This window comes from Hibiscus syriacus, unplaced genomic scaffold (assembly GCF_006381635.1).
Source record: "Hibiscus syriacus cultivar Baekdansim isolate YM2019G1 unplaced genomic scaffold, ASM638163v2 tig00111634_pilon, whole genome shotgun sequence".
Classification (NCBI taxonomy): Eukaryota; Viridiplantae; Streptophyta; class Magnoliopsida; order Malvales; family Malvaceae; genus Hibiscus; species Hibiscus syriacus.
The window spans coordinates 951,090-967,521 of NW_024063140.1; the positions used below are offsets into that span (position 1 = coordinate 951,090).

Here is a 16,432-nt window from a genome sequence, read left to right on the forward strand (position 1 = left end):
GATGCCTACCATTATTTGTATGATTGTACCTAGCGTATTTGTGATATCAGGTACTATCATTGTATATTGCATGATGATGTATAAATGGATTATAATGAGGTTAGAGACCTAGTATATGTTTACTCATGGAAAGTCCCTTAACGAAGACTAAGAGAAGTGTGAAACTAACACTAAAGAGGTAGAACTGTTGAGCCTTAGGTAGGGAGCACTTGATTAGGATCACGCTTGTACATACTGCTTATTACCATGTCTTCTAGTATGCTTATGTTTATTAGATTCATATGTTGCTCTAGATTAGCGATTATACTACTAGGCTTTTTAAGCTCGATGTTTGGATGTTTCCATTCACAGGTTAGTATATCGAGCCATTCAAAGAACACCGTCGTAGTAGAACTTCCAGCAATCCTCATAGAGTATTGTTTGGTTATTGTAGTTGGCATGTGTATTCATAAGACCTTTACATACGTATTTGGGATTTGTAAACTCGAGTTGTATTATTTCATTTAATTATATGTCATGAAGCTCCGATTTTATAAAAAAAATATTAATGTATTTGAATTGTTGGTTTTAAATGATGGTTATGGTTATTGATTTTAAAAAAAATGGTTAGCCAATTCGATGGTTCCGTGTGACATTCTAATCCTCTAGATTTTGGATTGGATCAGATTAGGGTGTTACACATGCTTCCTGACCAATAGGTAGTCGTGATGAAGGAAGACAACATTAACGACCAATATTTATAGGGGTTGTAGCTTGTTATCATGTCCTTTGGAATTATTCCAATTCCAAAGGTTCTAAAGCAATACAAGACCAGTTGGATCCTTTAAAATGATTTCAATAGTTGGCTTTGATAATTTCATCAGCCTTGTTAAGTTTTTTTTTTAATTTTTGTTTTTCTCTCTAACTTGAGCATAAATAAATGATTTTAAATTTGGATAAGGATTTTGAGTTTGTTTTTATTTAATGAAAATATTCTCAACATTCTTTAAAATACTTTTGATAATATTTTTTTTTGAATAATTCGAGATGATTATAAAGTAATATTAAAAAAAATTAATCTTTCACAATGTTACAATATACATATATAATATGTCCTTACAGACGTAACTATTCGAATCTAAATCTTTTAAGTAAAATGACATTATTTTTATTATTGAAGCTATTCGTTGTGTTGATACGTTTCCTAACTTTGCCAAAAAAAAAGGAGAATTGTTTTAACCAACGTCTCTGGTTAAATTATGTTCAATTATATTTTTACTAATCAATCATATAAAAGTAATTATAATTTATTATAATGGGTAGAAATGTAATTATAGATTAATAGTTATATTTTTCTTTTAGGGTAAAGTACATAAATGGTCCCTGACTATAGGATATTACATTATTAAGTGTTTTTACTATTAAAAGTTACAAAATGGTCAATTGACTGTTCATTATGTTCTAAACTCGTCATTTTCTATCAAAAAATTGATTGTATTCTGAGTCAAACGTTAACATGCTGACTATGATATGATTAAATTTGATCTTATAATCTCAAATGACTATCATATCTTAATCATCATGTTAACGTCAAACTTTGACAATCACTAATTTTTAACGGAAAAGGGTGAGTTTGGAACATAACGAATAGTCGAGTGACCATAGTCGAGGAACTCAATAAAGCAACACCATATACTTGAAGTACTATTTTATAACTTTTAATAGTTGAAGGATTTAATCAAGTAATATCCTATAATTGGGTGACTATTTGTGTAGTTTACTCTTTCTTATATTACTCCCCTGACTTTTCTTTCCTTGTCCAGGCCCATTTAAATACACAGGATGCTTTCAGGTCCATTTAAAGTAGCAGCATTCTGTTTCGCAAAACTAAAGTACACTTTGGTGGCTCATAAACCTCAACGGTGCACGCCTTGCCTCTATTCTTCTATTTCTGTGAGCTGCGCTTTCTTTCTAGGGTTTATGATATCCACTCGTCTAATCCGAATCTTTTCTCTTAATTTCAATCGTTGCTTATGATTTATATTCTTGTCCTTTTTTTCCGAAGCAAATGATCACGGGGGCCGTGACGATTCTATCAGAAAGGTCTCGTTCGTCGTAAATGGCTGTTTTCAAAGGCCTTTGCCGACCATCCTGGTATATCACCACCCATAATTCCGAGTCCCCTCTTTCTCTCTTTTTTCAATTTTATGATTATTTTATATATACATGTTTTGAATCGTTACAGCTATTGATGTTGGTTCAAAATCGGCCGATGATTAAATATTTTTAATGACAAGCATATGTCTGAAATATTTCCTGTTCAAATGACTAATCTTCTCTACGAGGCTGAATAAATTAATTTTGATCTGTTTTTCTGATTCAATTCAATGGTTTTTTTCATAAGAAATGTTAAAGTTTTCGGTAGTTGCCAGTGAAGAAGAAATTGGTATTATTGTGATTAATGACAACTAATGTTAAAGTTTTCTCTTTTTAAATTAAGTCTTATGTTTCTGTCAATATGCTGAGATTTTTATGCAATGATTTATTTATAGGGATTATTTTTTATTATGTAACATACATATGAAGACTAAATAAGAAGACTGTTTAATTATGTATTTATATGTATATTTATTTATACATGCATTGTATTATATCACTGTCGGAGATATTTCACGGAAATTGTTCTTAACTTGACGTTGAGGACAATTTACTATACTACCTCCCCTTACCTATCGCATATAAGAATAAGATTTTATTGTTGGTGTTGTTGATTGAAAAATGCATAGTTTAGCTGATAATCTCCGTGATTATTCAACCTTTTTAGTCTTTCGCTCCTATCTGATGGCCTCTTCTGTTCGCCAATTATCTAATTTTTTTATTTTTTTAAAATAAAAATTATCATCATTCATATAGTTACCATCAAATTGTAATTTGATTTAATTTGGATTAACTATTGTAAGAATAATAATCTATATAAAATCTGATAATGACTGTATTTGGTGAGATTAAACATTAGTCTTCACTTGTAATGTTGAAATGTAGAAGGGGCTGTGGAATTCAATTGCAATCTCGGATGTTGGCGGCTGCATTTTTTTAACTAGAATGTTGAGTTCTTGGATGGATGATGAAAATATTAGAATTAAAGCGGCTATTCAACTGTTTATGTTTTATTCTGTAATTGAAAATGTTTTCAAGGCCGTGGATATGCTTCATAAAATGTTTTCCCCTGTGGCTGTGACCCGAGTCTGCAGCTTCAATGCATGCTTTACACTCTGCAGTTGAAAATGGGGGGCAGCAGGTCATCCTTGATGGCGATGCGATTGTCATTGTTAATCGATTAGCAATAATTGATTAGCAAACAGGATGTGTTGTATACAAATTGTGTTTCGAATAGAGCAGGATATGATCTAGCTAATTTGGATTGATTTTTTTTTTTGTTTTGCTAAAGAATGTGATTGTATTAAAGATGTTGTAATCTTGGATGCCATTGACTTTTAATGGATCCAATGTTTTACCTTAAAAATATGTATGTGTTTGAAAACTCTGAAATTACTGAATTTAAACAAGCCGAGCTTTTTTCAGCCTGGATATTATATGTCCAAGCAATCCACGGTTATAAATGACAATATTTGGATAATTTGCACTTCACAAAAAATGGGGGAAACCAATGCAAAGGGAAGGTCGCCATGTAAAATACAATAATGGGTTCTGCAGAAGAGTAACGAAAATTTTTCCATCTTAGCAACTTCAACTCAAAAACCTCGACAGGATCCTCCATATCAAGATGAACAACCAAACCGAGGGCGGTTCATTTTATGGATTCAAGTTGCATGGTTGTTGCACAGTTTAGAAGCCGTAATAAGGAAAGAAACAACCCAAGGATATGACTGGAGGTCTAGTTAATGCCACGGAGAACCTTGATCTTAGGGCTGTATAAACGCCGGCGAACACTGCTCTATTACCTTAGAAGATGTCGAACAAGGCATTCGACTTTTAACACTATTACACGGTCTGAATCAAGGCTGGCAAGCACGAATGCATTTGCTTAATTCTCGTGAGGTTGTTGTTCATTACATTTCTTACATTCCTCAAGAGGAAACGGACATCTTGTATATTCTATCAAGACAGCGATAACGAATAATTAAATCTTCACAAAAGGAAAGATACTATGAACCGACCTTTTAATGATCTTTGAATAAATTATGTTACGCAGCATAAACGGTCTAATCTTTGAACCAAACTCGTACTACAATACATCAAGAGATTTCAACCGGCCCGGCCCAATTACACCAAGATAAGTAGATTACACAAACTCCGCCACCGTATCATCATTGAAGACTACACTATTCTTGTTACCGAAAAACCCTACTTTATCGGTGGTTCTTTGCCTGCAGTGATTCGAATTCGAAAGCTATTCACCATGGCTGAAGCTGAAGCTTTTGTTAAGGGAAATGTTTATCCCAACGGCGTTGCAATCATTACTCTCGATCGTCCCAAAGCACTAAACGCCATGAATTTAGGTTCCTTCCGTTATTTCTCCTTCATTTCTGTTTGATTTTTCCTCTCTTTTTTTTCTTCATTATTGTATGAGTTAAATCGGTTGAAATGAAAGTGAGTTCTTATTGAATGACTTATGTCTCAGCTATTGTTGTGCAAAGAAGAATAGTTGAAATTACAAAAAATGTCCTTGATTATGTAAAGATGAAATTTATGAAGGGTTAAAGCTGTCAAAATTAGCCAGGGTGAAAATAAGGAAAGTAGACCGATGATGAGAAAATATTATTTGATATGAGTATATATTTAAGGAAGCTTGTAAGTGTTCAGTAAGATATCCTTGGTATCCGCAAAGTTTAGCACGTTCTAAAAACTAATGGACAAATTTGTTAGTGTAATTTTGTTATCTCGTGACATTTTCTTTGCATTCTAGATTCGAATCGTGGATCAGTTTTGTTGGTGAGATATGTGTTCATTTTGATAAATGCAGATATGGATATCAAGTACAAACAAATTCTTGAAGAATGGGAATCGGATCCTAAGGTCAAATGTGTGCTGGTCGAGGGCAGCTCACCGCGTGCCTTTTGTGCAGGTACTTGGAGAAATATTAAGTCTTCTTCTTTGGCTGGACAAAGATACTTTTAAATAGCATTTCAAGTTGAAGTTTCTAATGAAAAATGTGTAATGATATCCTTGTAGGCTATTATTAATGTTTCAGTGTTAAACTGAGTTTTTGGGTCTAACCATTCACGATTAATGCAGGAATGGATATTAAAGGCGTTGTTGCTGAAATCCAAAAAGACAGAAACACACCTCTTGTTCCCAAGGTTTTTGCTTTCCTTCCATCTGTGCATGTTTCCTGCAAACTTTACTGTTTTTGTTTTTGTAAGGTCTTGTTATATCCACGGTTGCGAGATATAAGTTGTTTTTGTTCTAGCCAGCCATGACCAGCTTATAGTTTGGATGATTCATCATATGTTCATAATGTCTTTTTTTTTATTATATATATATCATTCCTTAGTATGGAGTCATCTGCTTATGCTATGTTGTTTCTCATAACTGCTCCATCGCTCCGTGTGTTGCATATGCCGAGTCATTTGAAGTTAATAACCTTCTTATTATTATTTTTCAGGTCTACGCGGCAGAATATTCTCTAATATGCAAAATTTCGGAGTACAAGAAACCTTATATATCATTCATGGATGGCATAACAATGGGCTTTGGAATTGGCCTATCTGGCCATGGTTGCTACAGAGTGATAACTGAGGTGCAAACTAATCCCCTTGCTGTGTGGAGAAATATCGTCTTGCATTTCACTTATAACATCTTTCTCAATTTCTTTATCTAACATTTTACTCTGGTACACATTTGGGTCAGAGGACTGTTCTTGCTATGCCAGAAAATGGAATTGGATTATTTCCTGACGTTGGCTTTTCATATATAGCAGCACAAACTCCGGGAGGGGGTTCTGTTGGTATGTTTCTTTTACTCTATGAGAAGCTCCAAGAGTTGCAAAAACGATTTTTAATAGGATGCCAATAATTAAACCGGAAGCACTGGCGTTGAAATCAGAGGGTTATTTCTAATATTTTAATTGCTTTAAGAACTTTTTTTTGTTGCTAAATCCCTAAAGATAAATTTATATATGCACATGTTTAGTGCCTATATGCACAAATAGCGGTTTAATTCTCTTGCTCTCTTCTGCTCACTCTATGTTGTATTTCTTTATTTTCATTTACAATTCCATAGTTCTGCAGGTGCTTATCTTGGAATGACTGGGAAAAGGATATCAACGCCTTCAGATGCGTTATTTGTTGGTCTTGGAACGCACTATGTGTCATCTGGGAATCTTGGTTCACTAAAGGAAGCCCTTCTAGCCAGCACCTTGTATATCTCTGATATTCTTTCTAGTTTGGCTTCCTCTTTTAGTGGAAATGAACGTGTTTTGGATTGTGTACTTTCTCTTTCTAGTTGCTTACCAACTGATAAATTGTGACAACTTATAATTGTTTCTCTAAAATAGGAGGGAAAGGTATTTCTAATTCCAAATCAAAATAGGAGGGAAAGGTATTTCTAATTCCAAATCAAAATCTGCTTTTTGAAAAGCATGAATTCTACACCATGGCTTGATGTTCATGTTAGGCTGAAATCCATGAAATATGAACTTCGATTCTTCACCTTATTGGTTTCGTTGTACTTCATCTTGTAGTTTGCAATTCATAGCCTCCCATTTTCTGATACAATAGTTTTGTACTTCTTTCTGTTCAACAACTTGCACATGTAGTAGTTCAATTAGCAGCACAAAATATTCACGGTTTTTTTAGCATCACTGCATTCTCATATATGACTATGTATATTTTTCACACAGTTCGGAGGATCTACATAAGGATGTTACGACACTGTTGGCAAAATACAGCAGCACCACCGAGTCAGAAGCTCACTTGAAGTCACTTTTGCCTCAGATAACTTCATGCTTTGGTGCCAATAAGTCGGTTAAGGAGATAGTTGAAGAGCTTAAAAAACCATCAGCAAAGTACAGAAGCTTCAGGTAACCTTAATTGAATGTGCATAGTGCATATGCATCATTATTGTCCTACTTGGAATTTATTTCTTCCTTTTTTTATTGTGGATGTTGAATGATGCTGAAACTATCGATGTCAATATGTTAATTTCTATTCATTATGCAGTGGTTGAGTGGGCAAATGAAGCTCTGCAGGGTCTTGGGAAGGGCGCTCCCTTTTCTATTTGCTTAACACACAATTATTTCTCTAGAGTTGCATCCGGATGTGGTAAACAGAACAACGAATTTACGACGGTGAGTTTGGAGATGTTTGATTCAGCTGCCTTCCTCGTGCATTTCTCTTTTGTTTCCTTTCCAAGTTCTTCTCGAGTAGCAATACATTTCAGAAACATCTGTATTTACGTTGCATTGATTGTCTAGCTAAAAGGTGTCATGAAGACTGAATACCGCGTTGCCATATGGTCTTCTCTGCGTAATGATTTTGCTGAAGGTGTCCGTGCAATCTTGATTGACAAGGATCAGGTTCGCTCATTTTGCTTTTTGCTTCTTTTGTCTCCAATATAGAAGTTATTTACCGTTGCACCTTTGTGGTTGCGAAAAGCAACTGGATTAAATTCTGAGTATATAGCACACACACATTTGTGGTTTATAGTGGCGACTCACGTATGTTTGCAGAATCCGAAGTGGAACCCTCCGAGCTTGGATGAAGTTGACCAAAAGGAAGTAGAGGCAGTCTTTGAACCTTTAGGTCCCGGAATCGAAGAGTTGAACGTTTAAGGTTCAGACCTTCACCTATCGAGTTCGGTTTTGTTGTTTTCGCGTATGATATGAAGATGTCGGAACTTTGAAGATTAAGAAAAATAACATTTACTAGCCCAAGTCCTCATTTTCCTGCATTAAAGTGTGCTGCACATTTATATACTTGGATCACACATATGGTCTTTAATGATATTGTCATGTAAAAACGAATTCTTTATCATATATAATATAATATAATATAATATATTATATGGATAATTATTTGATACCCTATCCTTTATAAGCAGTGACAAGTATTTTTGTAAAAATATTAGGGTATTTGAATCTATTGCCTTATTCTAGAAATTTAGTCTCATTTTTAAATAATTATATTAATATTATCAAATGATATATAAAACTCGATTGACTTTTTAACCAAACTTAACTCTTATGTTTTGGGTGCAAGAACCATTTTTTATCCGATGTCGGGTCAGATTTAAAAAAAATGACTTCAAGTAGGGTCGTAATTTTAAAGGAGTGAGATTGGGTAGGATAGAAGATGAAAAAATTCCGATATGATCCAGTGATAATAATGTAATTTTTTTTAAAATATTATTATTTTAAATTAAGTTCTTATTTTATATTAGATCGGATTCGTACTCTAAAAATTTGACTCGGATTAGAATTGGGTGAAGGATATATACTTTCAAGTCAGGTAAGGTGGAGAACACATAATTTTTAGGTCATGTCAAATTCGAGTGAAAAAAACATATTTTTTGGATTGGGTTGAATTCACCTGAAACTCGATTGAATTTGATTCGTTGTCATCCCTAATTACAAGCTACAATATTTTTATTTCTATAATTAGTACAATAATGTGAAGTAATCACAGTGGTGATTTAATTAATTAATAATTCATTTCTTGCTTCACTTCCACAAGCATATATCGTTAGTATTATTTTATGTAGGTTGGTGATGAATGATTCAACAATAGTGGGGAAAAAAAACTCTTCAATATTTTGGGTGAAGTAACGATGACCGAAAGAACGTTCAATGGGCGTAGACGGAAAGAGGCTAATTCGTGTTTATTTTTTATGACGTAGTGATCACCACAATTACTACTTTAAAAAATTGTAGATATATAGTACAGAAATATTTCATATTTTGTTTGAAAAGTGAATTTATGAATGGTATGTACATGTGTAGATGTATAATGAATAAACGTAAAAATTGAGTAGTTTTCTAGATGTATAATGAATTCTAATAGTGACAAAAATGACACTTTAGAAAAAGTTTAAGAATTATATTTTAAACTTTAAATTGATGAAGGCTATTGTAGAAAATTCAATACATGCTTAAGTGTGTTGTTTGGAGCTTGAAGTCACCTTAGATGATGATGGATTATATTCAATCATATGGATTTCTTAAGGAAAAATTTACGGAAAAATCCAAATGATTTATTTATGATATTTGTTATATTTCAAGGATTGACTTGGTGATTAAATCATTGGATTTAGACTTGAAGTGTGAAATTGCTTTGATTAGTCTTTAAAGCCTAAAAGTGAAATAAGGACTTAAGGTAAAATTGTAGTTTTAAAGGTAAATTCAAGCACATTAAGGTGTAAATGAAGTGTAAGAAATGTCGTAATTATAACGTTGCATTAGAATGAATTTTATGAATTTTCCCTACACTATATGCTCATGGGTTGGATGGATACTAACATGTTCTTTTGATTATTCGTATTATATATTTGATGTATTTATAGACATCAATCAAAACCGAGATCAAACTAGCAACAAAGGAAAGGAAAAGGATCGAGCTTAAAGTTTAGTGAGACTTGTATTTTGACTTGTATAAAAAGTGTCAAGGTCAGTGTAATGCATATATAACATGATACATGTATGTTTTATACATCATTAGAAAGACTTGCGACCAGTCTACCTTATTTATATTTGTAAGATATTTATGTCATTTATTATATATTTGACATGTTTTAAAGATGTCAAAAGTTAATATAAATGCATTGATCACTAGTTTATATATGATGTTATATCGTAAATGTTATTTCAGGTATGAACTATCCATTGTTGAAGTATATCGATATACATTATCATGGATGAAATAAATATAAACTATATGCCTAAGTATGACATTGAGGGACAGTGGTATAGTTGGTATGCCACAGAGTCTAGCAGCATGCTACATATTTGATTTAGCATTATAGTGTATATAAAGGAAACTTAGTGCATATGGTGGGCACGACCTTATGTTTATTATGTTGGACACGACCTTATGTGTATTAGTAATTCGAAGCATATTTTGACTCGTATACGCAGGGTTCCCATATGCTTATATTTGGGCTATGGTTTATTGGTTAATAAATGATAAACAAATGAATAAGCTTATGAGGTTTTGGAATGAATGACAAGTATATTAGTAATAAATTTTATATATGGCGTATATTAGGTTAATATATGATAACATGATTGAAATACAAGTAAAGTGATCATGATGCATTTGGTATTGTTATTTTATTTATTTATGTTTGTATTACATTGACTACTACTATGATGTCTCACTAAGTGTCTATTTGTTTAACTGAAAATATTTTTCGAAAAACGTTTTTTGTAAAATAATTACATGTTTTTATAGTTTTTGGGAGATGTTGTGTAAACCATTTTCCATTAGTTAATAATTTTTTAAAATTATTTATTAAAAAATATCAAATATAATAATAGATATTATTTATTATAAAATTTATTATTATTATTTTTAAAATATTATAATAATATATTCAATATTACTTATGTCAACATTATTATTAAAATATTATTTTTACAAATTTATAAATAAAAATATTAAAATTAGTATATTCTATTAAAATAAAAATATTATATTATTTTCTTAAATTATTAATAAACACATTTGAAATATTTTATTAAAATATTACTAGATTATTATATTAATATTAAATACATAAATAATATTATTCATTATTAATAGTTAAATAACATTTCTTTTATAAAATTAATAAATAACATAAATTTATTTATACTTTATTATATATTATCAAAATAAGACTATAATATTATATATTATTATAATATAATTGAGTATATTATTATGATATTAAAAACATTAATTAATATATTTTAAATATTTTAATAACTAATATTTTTATTAAAATGATATTAAAATAATATATCAATATTAAATACATAAAATAATATTATTTTGAATATTTATGCTTTGAAGTGAAAAGTTCAGAAAATGACTTACGAAAAATTAAATCATAAGTCATTTTTTAGAAAATACAAGAATTTTGTTGACAAGAAAATTGTTTTACATTGACCTACATGTTTTCTGTGAACCAAACAACGGAAAATGAGGAAAAAGTTTTTCAAAAAACATTTTCCGTGAAACAAACCGACCCTAAATCTATATTTAGCGTGTAGTGATTTTCACACATAAGTAAATAGCATGAATCATAGTAAGGAGTACTTGGCATCTTATCTATCGAAGAGTATATCTATAATATCAGTAATGATATCTATCTGATGTATTTTGATTTTATTAATTAGCATGTATATGCTAATAATGGGTGGTCATAAACTAGTTTAGACTTAGTTGTAATAGTTTATAAACTAGTTTATGTTATTAAAATGAATGGTACATAGTTATATTAGTGTTGAAATTGGTTAAATAAATTACAGGTATAATATCCGGTAAACAATATAATAAAAATAGAAAAACCGATTATGGTTGAATTTAGGCGGTTATATGTTTTTTTATAGGTTATAGTTGTGAACTTTTAGGTTGTTGTCTGAAATCAAATTTAGTTTGGATGTTAAAAAAGTTTTAGAAAGTGATTTTATGCGATAAATTGATTAATTATTTAATGGTGATTAAACCTAAATTAAAATATATGATAATAAGTAATATTTTGATAAATGATTGCTAGTGAATGTTAGTAATTTAGCATGTGACATTCTGACTTGAATTTAAGAATTGAATACGAATAAAGGTGTTACACAAAAAATCGATGGAATTTTCTAATTAAAAAATTATGTATGGAGATTGATTAGATGCATATATCAAATTTTAATTTAATATAATTTTTTTTATAGAAATATGTAGTCTCATTAAAAAGTAGAAATATCAAAATTTTAATAACGGTTTACAATTATCATCATAACTGAATACATAATTTGTATATTTTTCTATATCACTAAAATTAGTCACTTTAGATTAAATAAGTATTGGAAAAATTCAATAATTTTGGAGCTTTGAATGAGAAATTGATCCAAACATTGTTGAGGAAAATGTGAAACTAATTGTTGGTTCGTATATGTGCAGACGTGCACGATGTGAGTAACATGAATATCTGAACTGATCAGACTCTTTGTGAGCTTGTGGATATTCTAACCAAAATATGAAATATTTTCCTCAAATAGAGCACATTTTTTCAAAATTTGTTTTGGATTTAAAAGGATAAATATTAAAAGATTCCTTTAATCAAAACAATAATTTTGGAAATTGTTTGGTTGCTTGATTCTCATTAATGTTTCATTAGATAAAAAATTTCCAATTGTTCATAGTGTGAAATCCCTATAAATACTGTGTAAACATACTAAGTTAAACACAATTCAAACCAACTAAAAAATAATTCAAAATAATTTCTTTATCTAGTTTTTAGTGATAGATGAAGGCAAGAGAATATTTCGTGATCTCTACAGAAGTGCGACTGTAGCTGATCATCTAGTTATTGTATCTTGGGAGACAGACGGTCAATGATCTCAAGCACCATAGAAGTGACCGAAAATATATCTTAAGGAAACTACGTAGTTGTATTCCTCAACTCGTTTCCATTCGGTTGTTGCGATTCCAATCGTGAATTTATTTTACACTCATTTTGATTATTTAATAGAATAATATTTTCATGTTATTAATCGTTTTTTGTTTTATTCTTGATTCATGTACACAAGATTTGTATGAGATCCTATGGTGGGATTAATTGTTATTTGTCGCAAATTGTGTGAATCAATTATTTAAATAAAATTTTCTTTTTATCTGAAGATAGATTCTATCTTCTACATTTCTAGAAAAAAATCCAAGACGATTCAAAAACCTTGGAAAATTTGTGAAAAATAAATAAATTCATTTTCAAGATTTATCTTGTCGTTTTAACGGGTTTGCTTAATTTCAAAGTGGACAAATCTATTTAATAGAAATTGTCATTAAAGTAACGTTGGTTATTGATTTTGAAAACGTTGATTCTATTCGATAATAAAATTGAAAATAAGCGAGATTGATTTGAATCTACGTATTGGTATATGAGCTTTTTGCAAGCTCACATTGGAACCAAGTTGTGTAAATACACAAATGTATGGTGATTAGCGTATGATGATTTTCCTTTTTGCAAATAAAAAATTAATGTGATTATTATTATGTTATGGTATTATTGGAGAATATTATTATGGTAAGTTTTTACACAAAAGTGCATGTAAGCATACATGAATATCTTTAGCCTTTTATCCTGATAATATAGTTATAGTATTATTACCGCATAATTTTTGGCCTTTTAATATGGAATATTAAATATACATGAATAAAGAATATCTTTGATTTTGATTGATTGTGTTTTGAAAACATTATAAATTTTAGGGTAAATTATTCCAATGGTTACTAATGGGTTAATGATCATTTTCATCATTGTTGTTTCAAAAGTCACAAATCGATCACTAACGTTAAGATTTATTACAAATTGATCACCCGACGTTATCCGTTGTTAACCTCTGTTATGTAAATGTGAGTTGGATCGTTAAAAGCTTATTTGTACTATCAAGTGTCACATTGGAGATCCTGTTTGACTCATGTTGGCCGACGCTTCAACCAATTACATCAACAAAGCTCCACCCACTAATGTAAAGCATCTTCTTCATTGCTATCAACTTGGCCATCGCCACCTTCACCTCTCTCTCTTCTTATGTTTCCTCACACTCATCGTCAGCTTATTTTCATGTGAAAAGCTTACCATTACCAACCATGGTGGTCTCATAGAACAAAAAGTTTTCTATATCAAGCAACACGTATTTTTCTACTACAGAGTTTGACGACATAGGAGAAGCGGTCATCCCATCTCTCGTTTTTTATAACTCAAGGCTTAGAAATGCTTACATAGGTTTACAAGCTTGGAAGCAAGCTATATTTTTCGACCCCTATAATGTCATCCGTAATTGGGTCGGATCCAATGTATGCAACTACGTCAACGTTTACTGCGCTATAACACCGGATAATGGCATGGTCATAATCGTCACTAACATTGACTTGAATCATGGTGGTATCACTGGGTACTTACTGGAAAAGCTTAGATTGCTTATTGGTCTTTCATTGTTCCATATCAACTCAAATTGGTTCTGCAATACTCTTCCTAGTAAGTTTAGTAACTTGACGATAATGTTCGTTCTGGATCTTAACAACAACTGGTTCATCAGCAAGTTCACTAAGGTGGTTCTTCGATTGTTGACGCTCAAGTTCTTTAATCTGTGATCCAACGAGTTTAAAGGAACCGTACCCAAAGAGGGTTTTGACAAAGATTTGGATGCCATTTTTAACCTACAATCAGTTCAAATTCAACTTACTTGATAACTTCGACAACTTGTCAATTTTGTCATTATCTTGGCCAACAAGTTCCACGGTTACCCGATGGCGAGTATCGTGAACATGATTGGTCTTGAAGAAATTATTCTGATGAACAATGAGTTGAAATCTTGTTTACGGAGAGAAATTGGTAGGCTTAAAAATATGTTTGTGTTTGATGTTAGTTCCAGTGTGTTGATGTGGCCTTTGCCGGAGGAAATTTGGGGAATGGTGAGCTTGAAGGAACTCAATTTGGGGCATAGTATATTGTTTGGTAAGGTTTCAACGAGTATTTTTCAGGTTCCAAAGCTAGAAAACTTTACGTTTTCCTATAATTTCTTCATACGAGAGCCATCAATTTTCTTGACGTTATGGGGCTTTGATGGCCGGAGAAATTACTTGCTGGTGAGACCTTTGCAGAGAAGTGATGGCGAGACCTTTGCTGCTGTAATGAAGGATAACTACAAACAAATTTTTCATACTGAGTTTCATTTTGTTCTTTGTTCACTGTTTGAGGTACATCATTGTCATCTTATGCTTGTCGAATGCCAATCTTAATCTCCAATCCTCTGTTTATGACTTAACGGACTACCCTAGCTATCGAGATCCCAGTTCTCCTCCACATCTGCCAAAATTCATACATAACCTATTGTTCGATTTGTAGAGAAGTTATGGAAAGAACTTTACGTTTAGATGACACACCTAATGTATCAAACAATTTAAATGTAGTTACATAATAATACCAGTTTCTTTTCACCAAAGAAAGATGGAGGTTTCTCCAAGTTATTTTGAAGAAGAAGAGTCAAACCATCGGTCAAACATGTTGAGTCAGTTGATTTAACGTGTCACATCAATATTCTATTACTGTAATAATGATTGTTAATGGTTGTTAACGTCGAGTGACCATTTTATAACAAACGATAATGTTAGTAATCGATTTATGACTTTTGAAACTTCAGTGGTGAAAACGAAAACTAACACAAACATTAATGACCATTGACGTAGTTTACCCCAAATTTTATTATTGTACTATTTGAAAAATTTTGTAGATACAAGCAGATTTGGAATCTAAGGCTTTAATTATTGGGTTGCGAAAATTAAAATCAAAGAATTAGGAGTTGTTTGTTTGCCTCTTAATGGAACCATTCAGCGCTGAATGTTGAATCGTTCAGTATTCAGTGCGTTTGTTTCGCACCTCTGAATGATTCAGTGCTGACTGATTTAGTGCTGACTGATTCAGCAAAGAAGTACATTCTGAGTCATTCAGAGCCAGTTATCAAACAGCATGTCACATTCAGAGCCAAATGATTCAGAGCCTTTGAATCATTCAATATTTGAATCATTCAGTGCTTAATCATTCTGAAGTAAACAAACATCCCCTTAGTTCCTTTTGATTATTGAATTGCGAGAATTAAAATCAAAGGATTAGTTACTTACGATTATTGTGTTGCTAAAATTAAAGATTAATTTCTTTTGATTTTTGTTGGTCAAACAAAATCGGATTGACATGATATATTTGTTTCGAGTTATCAAGTATGATATATTTTAAAAGAAATAAATAAATCATTGAATTTATTTCTTGAAAATCTCGATATGTTTGTAAAGTGAGATCTGTAAAATATATTTAATTTTGAAAATTTAATTTATATCATTTTAATGAGTTTATTTGATCTACTTTTTTTTTTGGATAATTCATAAATTTATTACCCAAAATAGCAATGTTTTGCTACAACCAATCAACAAAAGAAACTAATCAACCTAATTACAAAAAGAACCAAAGATTGGTTAGACTATACCCCCAAGCATTACAAAGGTAATAATTAGTACTATCAAGTCTATTTATAGCTTTACCTCTAAGTCTAATACTAACAGCTTCAATAATATCTTTAAGTAAAATAGCGATCGATCTAAATCGACCCTGGAAAATTCGTTGATTTCTTTCCTGCCAGATGGAGTAGATAAATGTGTTCCAAGAAATCTTCAAGATGGTGGTGATTAGGGACTTCCCTTTCCAAGTTGTGCTTGCCCGAGAGACCATTGCTTCCCAAGTGAGGGAAGTA

At 31.3% G+C, this 16,432-nt stretch overlaps 1 protein-coding gene, 1 long non-coding RNA gene and 2 other non-coding genes across 4 annotated transcripts; all 4 read left to right on the forward strand.

The window, feature by feature from the left end:
• The first annotated feature begins 1,854 nt into the window (after positions 1-1,854).
• Positions 1,855-2,349, forward strand: LOC120166315. Its single transcript, XR_005519913.1, has 2 exons — positions 1,855-1,932; positions 2,045-2,349. It is a non-coding gene; the product is annotated as an uncharacterized LOC120166315 (long non-coding RNA).
• On the forward strand, positions 2,058-2,161 carry LOC120166334. The gene has a single exon (XR_005519920.1). It is a non-coding gene; the product is annotated as a small nucleolar RNA Z43 (small nucleolar RNA).
• Positions 2,350-2,736: 387 nt separating the features above from the next.
• LOC120166333 lies at positions 2,737-2,829 on the forward strand. The gene has a single exon (XR_005519919.1). It is a non-coding gene; the product is annotated as a small nucleolar RNA snR60/Z15/Z230/Z193/J17 (small nucleolar RNA).
• Positions 2,830-4,312: 1,483 nt separating this feature from the next.
• On the forward strand, positions 4,313-7,858 carry LOC120166268 (3-hydroxyisobutyryl-CoA hydrolase-like protein 3, mitochondrial). Its single transcript, XM_039175569.1, is given in 11 exon segments — positions 4,313-4,499; positions 4,964-5,065; positions 5,236-5,300; positions 5,606-5,740; positions 5,851-5,947; positions 6,231-6,360; positions 6,842-6,995; positions 6,997-7,021; positions 7,161-7,288; positions 7,415-7,516; positions 7,670-7,858. Coding segments are annotated over 11 exon segments (1,140 nt in total). The 5' UTR covers positions 4,313-4,399; the 3' UTR covers positions 7,772-7,858.
• Positions 7,859-16,432: the final 8,574 nt, after the last annotated feature.